This window comes from Sinocyclocheilus grahami, unplaced genomic scaffold (genome assembly GCF_001515645.1).
Source record: "Sinocyclocheilus grahami isolate Dianchi unplaced genomic scaffold, SAMN03320097.WGS_v1.1 scaffold1040.1, whole genome shotgun sequence".
NCBI classification, from domain to species: domain Eukaryota; kingdom Metazoa; phylum Chordata; class Actinopteri; order Cypriniformes; family Cyprinidae; genus Sinocyclocheilus; species Sinocyclocheilus grahami.
The window spans coordinates 210,730-230,846 of record NW_015506219.1 but is presented as its reverse complement, the minus strand read 5'-3'; the positions used below and the strand labels follow the sequence as shown (position 1 = coordinate 230,846).

The 20,117-nt window shown below is 39.4% G+C and overlaps 1 protein-coding gene across 1 annotated transcript in view; it reads left to right on the top strand.

The window, feature by feature from the left end:
- LOC107566006 (THO complex subunit 2-like) overlaps positions 1 to 20,117 on the top strand; it is a 98,855-nt gene that overhangs the window by 56,129 nt on the left and 22,609 nt on the right. The window contains exons 14-21 of the mRNA XM_016251354.1: positions 3,191 to 3,370; positions 10,626 to 10,790; positions 12,530 to 12,805; positions 13,978 to 14,119; positions 14,208 to 14,365; positions 16,050 to 16,178; positions 16,502 to 16,633; positions 19,789 to 19,973. Coding sequence (XP_016106840.1) covers positions 3,191 to 3,370; positions 10,626 to 10,790; positions 12,530 to 12,805; positions 13,978 to 14,119; positions 14,208 to 14,365; positions 16,050 to 16,178; positions 16,502 to 16,633; positions 19,789 to 19,973 — 1,367 coding nt within the window. The remainder of the gene's footprint in view (positions 1 to 3,190; positions 3,371 to 10,625; positions 10,791 to 12,529; positions 12,806 to 13,977; positions 14,120 to 14,207; positions 14,366 to 16,049; positions 16,179 to 16,501; positions 16,634 to 19,788; positions 19,974 to 20,117) is intronic.

Here is a 20,117-nt window from a genome sequence, read left to right as displayed (position 1 = left end):
GAGGGGATTAACTTTTTATGTGGCTCACTTCTCTAACAGTCAACAAATTTCCCGAGAGAGAGCCATTGCACGAACTGCGTCTCTGATGATTGTAGGAACAATTCTTGAAAATCTGGGAGGTCGGCGGCGAAACTGTAGAGTATATCCCTAGGGGTCTGCTGTGTTGGTCCTCCAGTACTCCAGCTGTTCTATAGAAAAACGATCGACCGCCGGCCTGAATGTCTCAAGCTTTATGTGTGCAACTTTTAGTGGTCACGGGTTGGCGCTGACGGGGTCCCCCTGGCAACTGTCGATGAGGTGGCCAAAAAACTCTTGCATCCTCAGTAACACGAGACCTTTGAGGGGGCTGTGACTGAGGTGTAGCGTGCGGGCGGAAACGTTGCTCCGATGTGGCATAGTGATGACGGGTCTGAACTGCTGGTATCCTAAAGGTAGGGTTGCGCTGCACCTGCGTCAGCTGATGAGTGGCCTCAGACAGCTTTACCCTCTTTTCCAACAGTATGCCTTTTTTAGTAGGGAATCCGTATGACCACATTGAGCACTGGGACACATCGCACATTCCCTCGTAGTGCCTCGTCTGGAGACACCACCAAAGCTGCAACAGGCTGCTCTATCTCTGGAGCATGACTCACCCCGATGGAATCTCCTTCAGCCATAGATGCTAGCGTCCAAACAATCTTTGAGCGCCACTTAGGTGGACCAGAACCAGTGAGGGCATTTGAAAATTCAGCCACAAAATCTTTACATTGTGGCATGGCGAAAGTAGCCGCAGATGTGGCCTGTCTGAAAAAAAAACATTAGTTTGGGCAGACTGGACCGGTGACTTATCAAGTCCTAGACGAGCAATTGCCATTCGAAGTACAGCCAAAGTATCATCGGAAGAGGACTGGGCCTGTCCAGATGACTGAACTGACCCTCCACTAGACCCCTCTGCTGTTGGATAACCAGTGAAAACATCCTAAGGAGATGGTTGTGCAGCAACATCTACAGCATATCCGTGATCATGAAAAAAAGAATCTGAAGCACTCGTAGAAAGCACATCCATATCAGAATGATGTGAGAAACAAGGGGAATCGAGAGACTCTTCCCCAGTTCCCTGATTCTGAACATTCTCATCCTCCTGTGTCATCTTCACAGGTGTAGCAGATGTGACCGGCTGAAGCAAGTGAAGCAGGCATTTCAGCTCTGCCATCTCTGAAGAAAGCACAGAAACCGTCTTAGAAAGTGAATTTTCCTCAACATGCGAATGTTCATCTCTTCGCAATGTGGCCCTCTTCTTAGATGGAAGGGGAGCGCCGGCTCCCGCGGACGCCTTGCGCTTCCGAGTTCACAAAGGAGCTACATCCAACTGCCTGAGTTTCACCGTTGAATTAGCGTCTAACTCAGCAAGACGGAGCCGTCGTTCCGACATGGGTAAAAGGCTGCAGTGCAGACACGGGTCCGTGAGAGCCTCTCTCAGATGTTGGACACCCAAACGCGACAGGCAGATGTCATGACCGTCGTCCGGGAGAATATCATTAGGGCACAGCTTACAAGTCAGTGAAAAACCAGTGGCAATCGAGCTGTGAGCCATAGTTACTCGCTAATAACACCCTTGGGTAGCAACATAAGGTTTAAGTTAAGTGGGGTGATGGTAACAACGAAGACAGGTATGGAAAAAAAAAAATATATATATATATATACAACATAAGGTTTAAGTTAAGTGGGATGATGGTAACAACAAAGACAGGTATGGAAAAAAAATTAAAATATATCTATATATACACTATTCCCTCGGGTGAACCGACAGGTAATGCCAACAAGTATCTCATGAAAATATATCGAAAATGGCCGACGGATTGAACCGAAGGGTACAGAGTATAACATAAATTCGAGGAAAAACACTCAGCCACCGGATAGCATCGAGAGGCATAGAGTGTAACCGATGAAGCAATATAGACTCAAGTAGAAAATCAAACTCACCAAATCAAAACCTCACTGCTAAATATACTCCAAATCTGTTGGAGTGGCGTAGATGCGCACTGACACAGCTTGTGAGGACGATATATCGCTGCTCTAGTAAGCTGCACTTGACAGCGCGAATATATCACTCAACCTATCTCAACCAGGCGAAAGAGGCAGAGTGCTGAGCTACGGTGACTTATAACCCCCCCATCAGCATGCGTCACTACGTGACTTTGTTGTCATATTCTCTCAACCTATCTAGCTGGCTCTGCGATAATCCATAGTGTTTACACTACCTCTGGCGTTCAGTAGGAATGAAACAGAACTTTACACATCTGCGCATACACAGAAATTCTCCTGAGGAACGGCGCAAGCTCTCTTTAGCTCTTTTAAAAGCATAAATCTAATCAGATTTAATATATCAAAAACGTCCCATTTTGCAAAAGTCACGTTACATGATTTTACTGATTTGCACGTGAAATTGGGCTTGTATGGAGGAAAGAAAGTGCACTGCTGGAAATGAGGCATCGCTTTATCTTGATTATTGGACTTTCATAATAGTTTTAGGCTGAAATTGTAAATTGAAACTGTATTTCGATTAGTTTCACAGCCCTTATCTAAGGCAGTGAAGTTCCCATTGTTCTTGGGGCCACTGTATCTAGAGCACTGGCACAGAAACTTTATTTCATAGAGCAGGCCAGCACTAGGAGTGTCGTCTAGTGTGAAACAGTGTGGTGTTTGAATGCTACAGCAATTTATTAAATAAATGAGGGTGGGGGGGGGATAAATAGCATCAGAATTTTAATTTTTTGGGTGAACTTGGGTGTTTTGGGGGGTGTCGTGATGCATAAATCAAGGCCCCTGTAATGAGAGATAGCTAGAGTTATGTGTTACCCTATTAATCTGCAAACCAGCACTACTTAGCAGGTCATGTGCCAAGATGCATTGCAGATGGTGTTTGCCTTAACATTGCTTCCTTGAAATTAAAGTGTGACCACATGGGACAGTCGGTGTTCATAATTAATCAATTCAGCAGTTTCTTGTGCTTGTGTAAGTGAATAAACTCCTGAGTTCAGTCTGCGCAGCTTCTGTTTTGGCCTGGTCATGACTTCTGACTTGATCCTGGCAGCTGCGAGAACACTCCTCTCATCTTGTGCATGTTACCTCAATATGAAGAGGCATGATCATGCATTGACATGTTTGATTGGGAGTGTTTCTGTTCATTTCTGATTGTTTATGTGTGTAGGGTGGCTACTTTGGACAGATCAGGAACACTAAGAAGTCGTCTCAGCGTCTGAAGGATGCTCTTCTGGACCACGAGCTGGCGTTACCTCTGTGTCTCCTGATGGCCCAGCAGAGGAACGGGGTGGTCTTCTCTGAGGGGGGAGAGAAGCACCTTAAACTCGTGGGGAAGCTTTACGATCAGGTATAATCAACTAACGAGCGGCTTTTGAAACCAAGATGACTCAGATCCATGCAGTCCTCAACTCTGTCACTGCAGTTTCTAAAAAGAGTATAACTGCTAATTAAACATGACAAGCAGCAGAGCTGATAATACATTTCTTCAAAACTGTTTACTTCAAGTTTGTTTACTTTTCAGTCTTGTTAAGATGATGCCATGATATAGATAGACAGTCAGACTTTAGGGTTCCTGGAGGGGATGTTCAGGAGGAAACGGCATATACAATTGCACATTTTAATGAGGTAAAGGCTGCCAATTAGGAAAGATCCGCCTTTTAGATGAGAAAATGTGTTAATGGTGTTAATGACTGAAACATCATGGAATAGAAGTTCTTCAACATAGCATAACCCTTCATCAGTGTCTTTCTCACATCAGTGCCATTTGACAGCCTGTCTAAGTCACAAACTGTTAACCCTTAAGTTCATGAATGTTTCTGCTATCATTATTGCATATTCAGGTTTTTAGTGACCCAGATCTATATATCTTAACACGGATGGATCTCTTAACTGCTGCAACTCTCCTGATATTTCAATAACAATTACAAAAGAATAAAATAAAGCATATTTTGTTGGAAGGGTTCAATTTGAGGCAATGATTTCACCCTCCCTGTTATCGTCAGAGTGCACTTCCTCAGTACATTCAGCATCTGGCTCATATTCACGATCGCGACCATATTCTCAAAACGAGCATTTTCAACCTCTTCAAAATTAGTATTTTGATTTGAATTGGCCATCAAGAGCACTGGGAGAAATTCTGGTGATTTAGTGACCATTTTGGCCGGCTGCCTCACTCATTTTCATTAATTTATTTACTTATTATTACTTTATATTATTGCCTGCCTGGTGCACCAAAGTGATTCCTCAATTCAGCAATTCAATATTAAATTGATAAATCATGAAGTTTGTTTTGACTTGCAATGCTATGATTTGCCTTGGGCAGGCCTACAGAAACTGTTTTGGGCATGGAGACTCACACATATATGATGTTACTTTGCGATTCTGAGCGAAATTTCAAATTTGTGAGAGAGAAAAAGCTGTGATTAGTTTTATTTATTTATTTATTTTTTATTCTGTGGCTGAGACAGGCTTCCATACTTTTGCATCATTGTTGACATCAAACTTGGAGCAACATGTCCACCTTTGACATATTTGATAATCCGTTTGGAAAGCTGTGGCTAAAAGGAAAAAAAAAAATCAGTGAATATAAATTTAAGTTTTTGTATTTTCTGTGCAAAAAGTTATAAAATGGCTTCCGAAAACAGACAATATACCACGCAAGTCTTATGGACTACTTTTGGTCACACTATAGTTTAGGGACCAATTCTCACTATTAACTAATTAACTTTTAACAAATTTTGCCTCACTCTTAATTTGCTGCTTAGTTTATTTTATTTTATAGCACAATAAAATAACAGTCGCTGACCATTGTGCTGTACAAAAATTGTAAAACGAATATAAAAAAAATTACATACAAAGACATAGTACATACAGAGAAACGAGCTCATGACAACTTGCATACTATAAGCCTTCTCTAAATGAATGGCTTTAAGTTTAGCTTTAAACAGATTCTGTAGAGATTATCCTAATCATAAAGGATAGGCCAATTTTGGGCCGACTTATGGCAAAAACCTGGTCTCCCTTTCTTTTTAACTGTCATCTGGGAACCTTCAGCAGTTTCTGATTTGATGACCTGAAACATCTAGCAGACATGTTGTCACAAGTTCAGATAAATAAGAGGGAGCCAGCCCTTTTAAGACCTTAAAAACAAAAAGTAAAATCTTTTCTAAAAACACACTGGCAACCAATGCAGAGAGAGTAAGAGGGGGGTATTGTGCTCATATTTGCGTGTGCTTATTCATAGTTAGTAAGGTAGTTGTTAAGTTTAGGGTTAAGGGATCTAAAATATGGTCATGCAGAATAATTCATTATTTTTGTCCTGTTTAAGTACTAATAAACAGCTAATATGCTAGTAATATAAGCAACTAGTTAATAGTGAGAATTGTTCCCAAAACTGAATTTTCACACTACTTTAGCTGATGAGCATGGTCAGAGCATGATGAGGGAAAAGAGCAGCGTGAACACTCTGCAAAATCTCTCCTCTTGAGTTTTTGGGTGAAACTGACTTTTTAAACAAGTTAATTGAAAGCTGCTGTTTCCCAAAGCAAACCAAACTGAATGAGTTTTAGAAACTTTTCATGGTTGTCAGTGTCGCAGTTGGGTGTGAAAGTGGCCCGTATCAGCCATGGGGAGGGCTCATGTAGAGAGTTGTACAGAACTTCTGTGATTTTCATCCGCCCACATACACTGGCAGTTTGCTTTTCATGTTCAGCAGCTGCACAGCTCAATTACTCACTGGGTAATCCAATTGACTGTTTCCTCTCTCCCCCCGTGTTCTCTAGACATGTCGCAATTCACAGCAGATGGTGCTAAAAACTAACATCATCAGCTCCATTCTGTGTGGGACTGCGAAATGATGCCGCCGGTCGATCCTTTTTGCTTTTTATTTTTTCATCTATTTTCTCTCAATGTCTCAAATTAGAGCCTTTAGCAAATAATTCCCTCTCGCGATGCCAAATTGTCTAAATAATTGCTCATGGTGTGAATGAGAAACACGCTTTTTCCTGACATCAGTGGGGAAGCTTTTAATTATTAATTTTGGCTCTTTTTTTTTAAAGTCACTTTGCAGGAAGTTGTGCGCTGCTCATTACAATCAGCAGAAATGTGTGGGGCTCCTGTGCCCGGCTATCACCGCCTCTGATGCACCACAGAGATTGATTGACTCGTCTCACAGACTAAATATGCATTCAGCATGATTGCATGATTTATGCATAAGCACCCTGAAAAATATTAGAACAACTTAATAATTTGTATAAATTTGCCTTATTTTGCATGTTTAATACATCTTTTGGTATTCTTGCCACTTAATATATCCTAGTGTTTTTTATGTTGTAAAGTGATTTGAACAAACTCCAGACCCCGAAACTTAACTTGTCCTGCATTGTTTGTGCTATGGACATAAATGGTTCCTCAAGTTGCGTGGCTTGCTGAAGAGAAGTGATCAGGCTTGTCACCTAGCAGACGACTCTGGCCATATTCTGGAGATCAGAATATCATAGAGTCTTGTAGGGTTGGGAATCGAAAATCGATTCCAATTCCAGAATCGGATACTTGTTGTCAAATTAAAATTTCGATTTCTATGCACTTTTTTTTTTTTTCTACTTCATCTGTGAGGACCGGACCTAACGATCTGCTAGGACCTTGCTCGCTAATCTAAGTGCTCCAAAGCTTGGCTACATTAACGATCAGAAGCCAAAAAAGCTAAGTATAATATCTAAACATGCTGTATCACAGCTAAACATGTTGCAAGTGAGGTGTCACCACCAACATGACAAAGCACTTTAATTTAATAGATCGTTAAAGATGATTCTATTCCTAAATTACAGTGATTCATCTGTTTCATTCCTCCACCTTTGACGTGTGCGATCACAACGCTGTGATCACGTGGTTCGTCCGTGCAGAGTACGATCACATCAGTGTGTTTTGAACATTTAAATTTGCGTTCGCTCTGCCGCTGACCTAAAGAGAGCAGCTGTCTGTCATGAATGAAATAGCTTCACAATCTTTTCAACCACACAGTATCATTATTTCTGTGTTACAAACATTCAATGCACAGAAGTACGGGGATAAACGTTTATAGTTCAGATATAAAAGGTGTGTACGATGTGTATGGTAGCGAATTAAAATAGAGTAAGTGACCTTTTGAAAGTAATTTGACCCTTCAAATGAAGATTTATCGATTACATTGTTACGCCAGTAGGTGGCGAAAAGGGGCTGTTAAAATGTATTTATCTTTGAATCATACAAGAGATTCGTTTAAGAACGCTGATTCTCATCCAGTAATGAAACAAGTACATCTTGAGTGAGTCATTGAATCATTCATTCATAAATTACATGTGATTTATCCAGAATCATGCAGTTCTGTTTTGCACACAAACGGCTCTTAAAGAGTCCAGTTTTTATGTAGCCTGTTGATTTTAGTTCATGGAATTGAGCTGCTACTAAATGGTTTGCAAAAAAGAGAGACAGGATAAATGTTTGATATCATTATTTAATCAAACTGGGAATCGAAAAGAATCTGAAGCGATAAGCGGAATTGGAATTGATACAATTCAAACGATACCCAACCCTAGAGTCTTGTGGGTAGCTGTTTTGACCCCAAAGCAACATCCTAATGCTGTGATCTACATGGCCAGGGACCTCTGATGTATACTTCAGACTATGGGTCTTGGCTGTCATTGGGCAATATTTTGTGTCCTACGTTGATATACTGTTATGATCAGTTGTTTTTGTAGAGAACGGTTCAAAATCGTCTGCTTTCCTGCGGTCTGAGTTGATGTTAAAAGCAGTAGGCGTATGTACTCTAGCTAGATAATGCAAATAAAATTTAAGTGAAGATGATTTCTTTTGGATGAATGTGTGTCACTACATTTCCCCACTACATAAACAAACTTCTAGAAATGCTGGGAAAGCTAATTTTCTTTCTCCTCCTAACTATGACTCAAAGCAACTCATGCATTTCATTAATTTTGTCTCAAAATGAGAGGTGGAAAAGTTGTGAGTGTGAAATGTGACAGCGAGTCCCTCAGGCAGTGTTTTGGCAGTCTGAGCGGTAACACTTTATTTTGAAAATCCACTTTAGATATTCTACTAACAGTAAGTAACTTTGTAACTACATGTCAACTAGCAGTCATTAGAGTATTAGTAGACTGTCTGCTTGATATCTTCTAACACTTTATTTTGATGGGTCCACAACATACTGACTATGAGAAAGTTTGCAAGTATTCTACTAACCCTAAACCTAACCTAACAGTCTACTCTGAGAGTTAGTAGACATGTAGTTGCAAATGAATGAGAATTAGTTGACATGTAGTTACAAAGTTACTTATAGTTAGTAGAATGTCTAAAGTGGACTATCAAAATAAAGTGTAACCGTCTGAGCTGATTCGAGTCTTGAAAATAAGCCAAACCAATCTCATCTTCCTTTGATACTCTGGACACAGTATTCTTTGCACAGGTTTAGAGAGGTGTCATCTCTTTCTGTCTGATGAGAATGCACTGCTAGTTTGAGTTGTTATCCTTGCATGCCTAGATTTTGGACTTTAGACAAAGTTTACAGCATGCTCTGATCGCCCATTTAGGGAGTTTTCAAGGATAATCGTTTCAGAACCGGGCTAATTTTTTTCTAAAATAATTGGTCAGAGGTTGTCTTAATGAAGTGCTTTTGGTCTGATTAAAAACTAACTCCGTAATGGTCCGGTTCTGGTCTGGTTAGGAAACAATCCGACCAAACGAGCCAGCTAACCAAGCTATATCATAATTCATAATGGGAAATGTGTTGTGTAAAAAGCAGCAGTGGCTGAGCACATTAGTATCAGTTGAAAACCAAAGAGTGCCTTGAAATGCCATTAATCTTCTCTGAAATGCGGTCCTGCCTTGCAGGGAAGCTAATGCACAAAGCTAACTTGTTAATTCATCTTGATGGATGGCGCTGTGAGCGTAATCATGGAACATAAACCGGTGCTCTCTGATCAATGAGAGGACAGTTTACTTATATGTGACTTGCATAAATACATTTTGCAACTGTTTCTAAAAAACACAAATGATCTGCAGTTCTGAAAATGTACTTAGACAGGAAGAGGCTGACGGCATGTAAGAAAGTGAAACTTGGTTAAGGACTGGGTGTAAATATTGACTTAATGAATCTTGATATTGATTCTTAATCGATATTTAGTTTATTTCCTGCACTACTTTTCAGTGTCAGCACACTCCTGCTGCTGGATCTACAGCCTCGGTGAAGCGTCCTCACTGAATGCATGTAATAACGTATAGCACAACCAGTGTAGTCTGATTTATGAACAAGTGAATCTCATGAACCACTTCTCTTTAGTGAATCAGAAACACAGCTGAAGCACATGAACAAATGACTCTTTTGAATATGACTCTCTTTTCAGTGAATCATTTCAGTGAAACTCATTGTCTGAATTGAATCAAATTGAATGAAAAATTACTAGGGAGGCACGATATTGGATTTTTGCCGATATCTGATATGCCGATATTTTTCAACTCATTTGGGCTGATGCTGATACCGATATATTTCCTTTTGTTTGGAAACAACACAAAGTCTCTCCTGTGCAGAAATTATAAGCAAATTGTTTTTCATTTTGGTAAGTTTTTAACAAGAACTTATTTGTTAGATAAGTTATTTTATAATGACAGTACATTGAAGATTTGAAAATAACTATAAATAAACTATATTCAATCGCTGCATTTTTTTTTCCAGAAAGATTCAGTGGTAATCTCAGCATTTTATTTTAAGATTTAAGATTTGTAAATGGTCTAAAGCAAGAGTTGTGCAAATTCTGAAAATCTTTTAGAGCTCAAAAAAATAACATTACACATTAATGAATAAATCGGTATATATAAAATTAATTTAAAAGGGTCATAGGATGCTACATGCACTTTTACAAGTTGTTTGAACTGAAATGTGTGTTGGCAGTGTGTGTACACAACCACTCTATAATGATAAAAATTTAAACTTAATTTTTGATTAGTAATATGCATTGCTAAGAACTTAATTTGGACAACTTTAAAGGCGATTTTCTCAATATTTTGATATTTTTGCACCCTCAGATTCCAGATTTTCTAATAGTTGCATCTCGGCCAAATATTGTCCTATCCTAACAAACCATACATCAATGGAAAGCTTATTTATTCAGCTTTCAGATGGTCTATAAATCTCAATTTAAGGGTTTATGACTGGTTTTGTGGTCCAGGGTCACATATGTTGCACACTCCAGTCTGAAACTCAGACAATATTGTTGTTCATTAGGTGTCTTTAACTTTGTCTGGCAGTAAAGCAGCTGTCCAGGAACATTTGGGTAGTTGACCCCGTGGTCAGGCCGTGCCTCCCTCCCTCCACCAGCTTCCTCTGGAATCTCTCCCCAGTGTCTCGCTCCCACTAAATTGCTTTACTGTGCATCCCATCGATTCCGATGGAGAGCCCGTGATGAATGGCTTTAATAAAGCGAGGTGCAGTTCCCCAAATAAATGAGCGACCTGAAGATTTATTAAGAGCATCTGCATTTGGCTGGGACAGAAGCGTGGACCAGAGGGAGAGACTTTTAATGATGAATGCTTCTCTTTCTGCTTCCTCCCCAAAGTGTCACGACACTCTTGTACAGTTTGGTGGCTTCTTGGCGTCTAACCTCAGCACAGAAGACTACATCAAAAGGGTGCCGTCAATCGATGTCCTCTGCAACCAGTTCCACACGCCACACGATGCTGCTTTCTTCCTGTCTCGGCCCATGTATGCCCATCAGATTCTGGTGAGTGTTCAAAACACACTCTCTTTCACACCCTATTGCAGCAGTTCATATGTACCAACATAAAGTCTGTTGACAACCACACAAATGTTCGGCACAAAAATTTGGTCCAGTTTGCATTAAATTTGTCTGTTCAGGCTAATGCAAAAAAAAAAAAAAAGTATAATAAAACAAATTCAGACAAGCTGAAATGACAAGGCAGAATCACTCTCTGATAATAGGTGGTCCATATAGAAAACCAGAAATACACAAAGCGTGGCTCATCTTTTCATTTCTGACACCCAGAAAGAAAGTCAAACAGTATTTATATTCTGTTCAGATTTTTGTATTTGATATATTGTTTAGACGATACGAGAGGGCCAGTTCCAGGTTCTTCCTCTGCTATTCACTGATGCGTAACAGAATAGTCAGTTTGTAAGCACCAGTTGTAATTTTATGTAATAGCGATGGCTTTGGCCATGTAAACAAAAACTTAGAAATATAAGAGATTGGAGTAAATGTTTGTCAAACTGATGGCATGTGAATGTTTTACAGTCTGAACAGATGCATTCATAGCTGTTCATTCAAATTAAAGGCCAAGTATGCAGGCCTAATGTCACCTAGTGGAATTATTTTCAAACAACCTTTGCAAACGCTCATTACACTTAGGCTTACACCTTTACAATTGCTTTTATTTTTGCAATATCTTACAATCTCAGTTGAAACACAAACATCCCATTCAAATCCACAGGCTTGTAAAAGCACTGCCAATTTTCACCCTTGTTTTACCCCATTGTCTGTCTCAGCGTATTTTGGCAAGTCTTCACATTTTGGCTTGTACTTATGTAATGGAAATTTTCACAGCTTGGTTTGTGTTGGTGGGAACAGGGCACTTGCGTTGAATCCAAAAGTTTGATGTTAGCATGTTTGCTAAGCTGATGGTTTAGTAATTCAAGCACAGAAGTACCATGCATGACCTTGGATGATTTTTGACAGTGCATTTTGGGATTGTTTTATTCGCTGTTTTATATTATTTTAGTCGCTGGGGTATATTTGTAGCAATAGCCAACAATAAATACATTGTATGGGTCAAAATTATCCATTTTTCTTTTATGCCAAAAATCATTAGGATATTAAGTAAAGATCATGTTCCATGAAGATATTTAGTAAATTCCCTACCATAAATATATCAAAACTTAATTTTTGATTAGTAATATGCATTGCTATGGACTTCATTTGGACAACTTTATAGGCGATTTTCTCAATATTTAGATATTGTCAGACAAATATTGTCCGATCCTAACAAACCATGCATCAATGGAAAGCTTATTTATTCAGCTTTCAGATGATGTATAAATCCCAATTTCGAAAAATTGACACTTTTTAAGTACAGCGTCACAGATAGTATTTAATAGTGGTTGAAATTGCGAAGCATCCGATAATGCAATATTACCGCATTGCTTCAATACAATTCTTGCATTACAGTAAACTGATTTATTTGTTGTATTTGGCAGTATTATAATCTCTATATGATGCTGCCTGCCTAATGAATATTTCATACAGAGCTCATTTTGTGTTTCCCCTCAACCCCCGCTTACAGCTCTCCAGGGCGGTGTAAAGTTAACCCCATATCTCTTCACCTCTAACAAGATTTACCGCCCCCTAGTTCCACGTGCAGGCCTCTGCGCACACTCATCTTCAGGCCTGTTTGTTGTGCTTGAGTGAATTATAAAGCTTGGCTGCTGTCTTTGTGTTCCCATCAGTCCAAATATGACGAATTGAAGAAGGCAGAGAAGGGCAGCAGGCAGCAGCAGAAGGTCCACAAGTACATCGCAGCCTGCGAGCAGATCATGGCCCCTGTGCACGAAGCTGTCGTGTCTCTTCACTTGCCCAGAGTGTGGGATGACCTTCGACCTCAGTTCTATGCCACCTTCTGGTCCCTCACCATGTACGACCTGGCGGTGCCACACAACGCCTACGACCGCGAGGTCAACAAGCTGAAAATACAGATCAAGGGTATCGAGGAAAACACTGAGATGGTGAGACACTTAAGCCCTTGCGGTGAAAATCCAGCCCAAGAGATCTGCTGCTGTGTATATTGTTGTTCAAAGTGAATCAGCTGTTACTGTGCTTGCTCACTGTTAATAGGATTATTTAAAGCTATTAAAATAATTGGTAACACTTTTAGTATAGGGGCCAATTCTCACTATTAACTAGTTGTTTATTAGCATGCCTATTATTAACATTGGCTGTTTATTAGTACTTATAAAGCACATATTCTGCGTGACCATATTCTACATCCCTAATCCTACCCAATACCTAAACTTAACAAACTACTTTACTAACAATTAGTAAGCAGCAAATTAGGAGTTTAGGACAAAAGTCGTAGTTAATGCTTTGGTAATAGCGAGAATTGGACCTTAAAATAAAGTGTGACTGAATAATTACTTAAAAGTTGAAATGGTTTCTACTTCTCAAATACTTGAAGACTGCTTGCAATCAGTAGCACATCTGACTAATATTAAAATCAGCTACTGCAACTTTAATAATTTTAGTGGCAGTCTATATTTGCTGGAATAATGATGCTGCTATGAAGCTCTCAAGTTTGTCATAATTAACAGCCCATGAAAACATTTGCTCTCAGTGTAAAGTATTGCAGTCACATGACCTTAGTTTTTAGAATTTAGTTGCACCTCATAAAAATAGTTTTAAAGCCTCTCTTCATCGATAATGCTGCCAGCCACGTATCAGAGGTTTTGTGAAGTGTTTAGCTTCATATACGATTTAAAGGTCTCGGAGAGAACAGCTCAGTGTTTCCTGCAGGATTGTGTTGCAGCAGCAGGGCATGAACCGTACAAATTGGCATTTTCACCAATGCCTTCTGAAAGAGCTCGCAAAAGTAACGGTTCTTGGGTCTATTCAAGTCATATATTAACTTTTGCTTCAGTGAATCCGTTAACGTAGTTACGGATAAATTGAGAATTTAGTTGTGTCAGATAATGGATATTGTTGTTTTAGTGACTGGCAACAGCAACAACAGCTTTTTGCGATGCAGATATCAACCTTCACATTCAGCATAGACCTCAATCATCCATAATATAAGCTTGTTTTGCTATGAGGCTGTTGATTTACAAATGGCACTACTAAATACTCATGCAGGAATTATTGCAATGTCCGGTGGTTGTTCATGAAATGCTCTTCTCTGTTGCAGCCTCTGAATAAAAAGAAGAAAGAGAAGGAACGCTGCACAGCGCTGCAGGACAAGCTGCAGGAAGAGGAGAAGAAACAGCTGGAGCATGTGCAGAGAGTCCTGCACCGCCTCAAACTGGAGAAAGACAACTGGTTACTCGCCAGTGAGTCCTCAGATCACTCTCTCACAATATCTCTGCTTCTCAAAGGCTCTGCGTGTCTCGCTCACCCGCCTATTCCCTCTGTTCTCAGAGTCCACTAAGAATGAAACCATCACTAAGTTCCTGCAGCTCTGCATCTTCCCCCGCTGCGTCTTCTCAGCCATTGATGCCGTTTACTGCGCTCGCTTCGTGGAGCTGGTGCACCAGCAGAAGACGCCCAACTTCTGCACCCTGCTCTGCTACGACCGAGTGAGTTCACTGCAGCATGCTGAACCATTACAGGCACTTTCAACAAATGGGCTACAAAATAGTGTCTCCTGTGTTTTTTCTCCCTTTAGAACAATAAAAAAGCACAAATCCCATGAACCGTTAATGTGAAATGAAACGCGTCTAGTCTTAAATTAAGCAACATCACAACATGACAGTTTGTTGAACTTGTTTGTTTCAGTGTAAAAAGTTATTTATTTATGTGCTTATCTACCAAAGACCACTATTTAGCAGTGTCACATTGCGGTTACAACCCTTTTACCACATAACTGTCACACTGTGAAAAAAAATTTAACTGGTGTAATTTAGATGCTTTCTACAGCATAAGAACACAAAATTAACTGAATTCCATTTTCTCAGTTTTTACACTTTTGTTATTTGACTACGTTCACAAATATCAACTGTTCAACCCAGTTACCCAAATTATTGACAACATAATCAAACATATATTTATTTTAACATAAAATATGGTTTGGGACCTACAAAGATTTTATATAAGATTATTTCTATTTTTTTTTATTAGTTTTTTGCCTTTATTCGAAAGCACAGTGGAGAACCAGTATGTTCTTCATTTTTAAGATGTAATTTTCTGGGATGAGTATCTATCACACTCACACACTGTCACTTTAAATCAGTCTGAATAAGCTCTTTTGCACTGCAAATCATTTTTTTTATTTTTGCACTACAATCATAATATCTGCACTGTTGTTTACTTTACTGGTTTGCACTATATCTGCCATATGCCTTGTGCTTTATATATATATTTTTTACATTTTACCTTATTTGTCTATTTGTATAGTTGTATTTTGTATTTTGTATTTAATCTGTATTTATGTTATCTGTATGCACCAAGGGTCTGAGAGTAACGCAATTTCAATTCTCTGTGTGTATGTGCTGCACATGTGGAATAATTGACATATATATATATATATATTTACATTTGACCTTATTTGTATAGTTGTATTTTGTATTTAATCTGAATTTATGTTATCTGTATGAACCAATGGTCTGAGAGTAACGCAATTTCAATTCTCTGTGTGTATGTGCTGTACATGTGGAAGAATTGACAATAAAGCAGACTTGTAAATAATTATAAACAAACATTTGTTGCAGATTATTTAGTCACTGTTGGGTGACAGCATAATTTAGGCTCAAATCTGCAACCCTGTGACTTGTTCTGATGTATTTTAATTTGTTTGGAAGCTTCATTTCATTTGCATGTGTTCATAATGATAATTAATAAAAAATAAGCAAATCAGGTTTTTAAACTGTGCTCTGATGATGTGGAAGATCTCATTTAAAGTAAAAAGTAACACAAAGACATTTAGTTCGACCTCCTGACCCTTTATTGAAAAAGAGCACGAATGTGATTTGATGTAGGAGTTTTAGTCTCTCTTTGCTACTCTCTTGATGGAAAGTGCTGTCGCAGGGCTGTTAATGGCTTGTTTGCCTTGTGTTTATGTGCCATTGGCTACAGTCAGAGAGCTACAAGCTTATCTAGGATTCTGTTTGTTAATGTGTTGCTCTCTTGTGCTTTTATCTGAACGTTTGAAGTATTTCCATTATGTTGATTAGAGCATGGCGCGGGGTCTGTGTATAATGACAGCAGCAGCTCTCTCACAGCCTACTCAACCCTCTCTTTCTGTCTCTATCCGCGCTCATCTAGGTGTTCTCTGATATCATCTACACGGTAGCGAGCTGCACAGAGAACGAGTCGCGCCGCTACGGCCGCTTTCTGTGCTGCATGCTGGAGACTGTGACTCGATGGCACAGCGACAGAGCCATCTATGAGAAGGTATGGTGTGCTTTAGACTCTGGTTCAATGAATCTGTCAGTGCTGTCTCTAGCGTGTCCTAGTCACCGCTAAATTGGTATCTGTGAAAACGAGTTGGCAGCGCGTCCCTTCCCTGTAGGATCAGAGTGTTTTTAAATGCGTGTTAGGAGCAAACTGATCCTCAAAGTTTAATCATCTTCCATTTTCAAATTTTTTTTTATAATAGACTGTTATTACATAACCAGATAAAATCGTTTCTGTCTGTATATTTTGAGGTTTTGGGTTAAACGTGCCTTTGGGAAACCTGATGTGATCTGTTTGTCTGTTTCTGGTTCCTTCACTAGGAATGTGGCAATTATCCTGGGTTCCTGACTATTTTCAGAGCCAGTGGTTTCGACGGAGGGAACAAAGCAGATCAGCTGGACTATGAGAATTTCCGGCATGTTGTCCACAAATGGCATTACAAGTTGACTAAAGTTAGTACTGTGCTCTTCAGACAACAAAAACGTATCTCATGTTGTAGAGCTGGTTGATTAAAAATTCTTCAAAATCTTTCCTGATAATTAAACAAATTAACTGTGCATCAGTTTTGGCTGAGAAATTACCCCCCACAAGATCATTTAAGACATTGAGAACTTGCAAAGAAGTACCTTTCGAAATATTTAGCTTAACCCTCAAAGACCGAGACAGCCGCCCGCGGCTAAAAATAACTATTGTTCTTAAATGTTGAATAACTTTTGAACCTCTAATCCTATCTGAATGCTTTAAAAAGTGTTGTAAAGCGGAGATAACTCATTTGTCTTATTTGGATATTCAGAGGCTCCGCAGCGCACGTGATTACGTCATCACATTTTGACAACATTGATTCGTCAGAAGAAACCAATGCATTTTGTTCCTCTGAGCCAAACAGGAGCGATTGTTGACGCTTAGTCCCACCCCCGTGCACAGATTGGTTGAAACCGTCCCGGATTCAACCAATAAGCATAGGTTTTGGTCTTTTGAACCACCATTTAGGATTTTTCATTGTAAATTTGAACAAACGCAAAGTGAAAGTAAAGTCTGTCGTGCGTGCATGAAAACACACACAAAATAACACATTTGCATGAGAGAACTCTCTGAAAAAGCCCAGAAAAACACACGACTGAGTACTTTGACATAAAACAAACCAAAAACAAGGATGAAACAGCGGTACATATTGGATAAAGCACGAGAATTTATGTCTTCGCGTCGCTAGGCGATGTCCCGGTAAAATTGATTCCGATACAGTTACAGCCAGCGGATCGATCATTTATATTATGTATATTATGTAAATAATTCTTATAGTTCATGAAGATAATTTTCACTATTTTTTCCGTTGCACTCTGTATATTTCTCTCTCATTTTGTGTGTAGTTTGTGAATCATTTGCACTGTTTGTATTTTTGTTGCAGAAGACAAATTGTGCAATTGTTTTCACTAAATAGCTGCATGGTTTGTGTTTGTTGTTGTTCATACTCGGATTGAAAATATATTTCTCTGAAAAAGTCACTTTTTTTTTTTACTGTTTTGTTATTATATAACACTGATTCCATTTTCTTTACTCCCTAAATGTTTTTTTAGACACATCTATATTGTTAGTAAACTAAATAGACCTGTTTTTCACTGAAAAGCGCCTATAACAATATTGTAATAAATGGCTATAACTTGTTTGGGGAATGTTATATGTAGACACAATTTTATTTGGATACAACTTTCTAAAGAAAAAATCCAAACTTCAGGAGTTTCTGTTTGAGTACACGGTAAAAAACACCCAATTGTTGCTTGTGTTTTTTTCTTAAAATTCTGGAAATTCATGCATTCTTAGAGAAAACAAAAGGAAAACTGGGACTTAGAATTAGCTAGACTGAAACTTCAAGTTCTCCTGTTTATAATGACTATGACACTTGATGCTGACTGCTAAAATAGGTCTTAAAAAACAAAGAAAAGTGCAGACGTGTCAGGTGCCCCAAAAATGTTCTAGGTCTTTAAGGGTTAAACATTGCATACATAATATATGTGTATTAATGTGTAATGTTTATTAATAAAAAAAGGAAATGATTAAAAAAAAATGTAAATAATACTCTCAACAACTGTCAGTAGGTGGTGGCAAGCCACTGTCTTAATGAGTGAGGCATTCATTCAACCAGTTCATTCAAATGACTGCTTCATTCGAGCAAAAAGCAGTAGATTTGCTTGCAGTTCTTTGAATGGGGCACTGAATCATTGGCTAACTCGAATTGTTAAAAACCGAGGATTCATTCAGTGATGAAACACTGCTGTGTTGCTTGCAGACGCACTATAGAGCATATAGTTTTCTTTTGCGAAATCGAGCAAAGCAGACAATTTTAGGGCCTTTCGCACCGCTTTAGTTCCAGAACTAAATGTACAGTACTAAAGTACTGGGACGATTTTGCGCGAACTATTTCCCAGTACCATTTAAAGGGTTGCATTCGCACGGACAGTGTGTACTAAGAAGTGACGTAGGCCGGTCGACAGCAACAGTGGCGATCAACAACAGAAACAAAGAAGAACAACGTTAACAACAGGAGGATGGAGGACGCTGTGATCGGAGCTGTGTTTTTGTTGTGTCTCGCGGGTTTCACAATAATGGACATGGAAAGTCGACGTATACGTAAAGTGATTGAAAGAACAGAAAGGAGGACTAAGAATCTCCAACGACAACTGGCAGTGCTACATTTGCTACAAGTGCCTTCACTTCAGCGTCCGTCCTTCTATCACTGTTCTCCATACTTGCGAAATAAGTTGACACAATGTTTACAGTATGTTTACACTGAGTTTTAAATCATGGCGGGTGAGGGCGTTTTCATACGTGTTTGGCCAATCAATGTCTACTTACGTCACGATTAGTACCAGTTGTGCTGGTTAGACCCTGCTCCGGAGTAGGAGCTAATTTGGTTCTCGAAAAAGGCAGTCCAGTACTAAAATCGCACCCAGTTCCGGTGGTGCGAAAACGCCAAAAAGTGGGTAGTTCCACAATTAGTTCTGGTACTATGAAAAGGTTCCCGCGGTGCGAAAGGCCCTATAGTTTTCTTTTGCGAAATCGAGCAAAACAGACAATATTGAGTCTAAAATTCAACATGATATTATCTTGATGCTTCTGTACAATTGTACAATTAACAAGATCACATTTGCAATCGTGAAAGATATTCAAATAGGCTACATCACACAGTCAGTCGTTGTCCTGCATCATGTTCATCTGCGTACAGTGGGGTCTGTTAAATTGACGGCACTTCCTCCTAAGCAGCCAATGTTGCTAAACAGGCAATGTTGTTTAATGCAACTACTCAGCTGTTGCACAAATTGGAACTAAATCTGAATTCAAGGCATGTTAATGACCAATTTCTTTCATTATTTTTCAAATGATAATGTTTAAACGTTGTAGCCATGACCCTAGCGGTTTGTATTGTGCCTTGATACTTAGTCACATGTGAAATACATGTGTGTTACTGCACAAAATCTGTGATCCTCATTTAAATGTGATTTCTTACAATATTCCTGGCGTTTTTGATTGCATATGTAAGGCTTTGTTTTTTTTTGTGACTTCTTTTTTTTCTGACTTTGTACAGAAAAGTCTCCTCTTCTTCTTCCCTCAGGCGTCAGTTCACTGTCTGGAGACGGGCGAGTACACCCACATCCGCAACATCCTGATCGTGCTCACCAAGATCCTACCCTGGTACCCCAAGGTGCTGAACCTGGGCCAGGCTCTGGAGTGCCGCGTTCACAAGATCTGCCAGGAAGAGAAAGAGAAGAGGCCCGATCTCTATGCGTTAGCCATGGGGTAACTGAGCCGAGAGCCGGCTGGCCTCAGCATTTCAAGTGCTTTCACCACACTGGTTTAGAGGGTCCAGGCTTATCTTTCACTTTCAGGAGTCTAGCTGGTGGTAGTGTAGAGTTTTCACATTTTCATCGTGCTTGCTTTCTT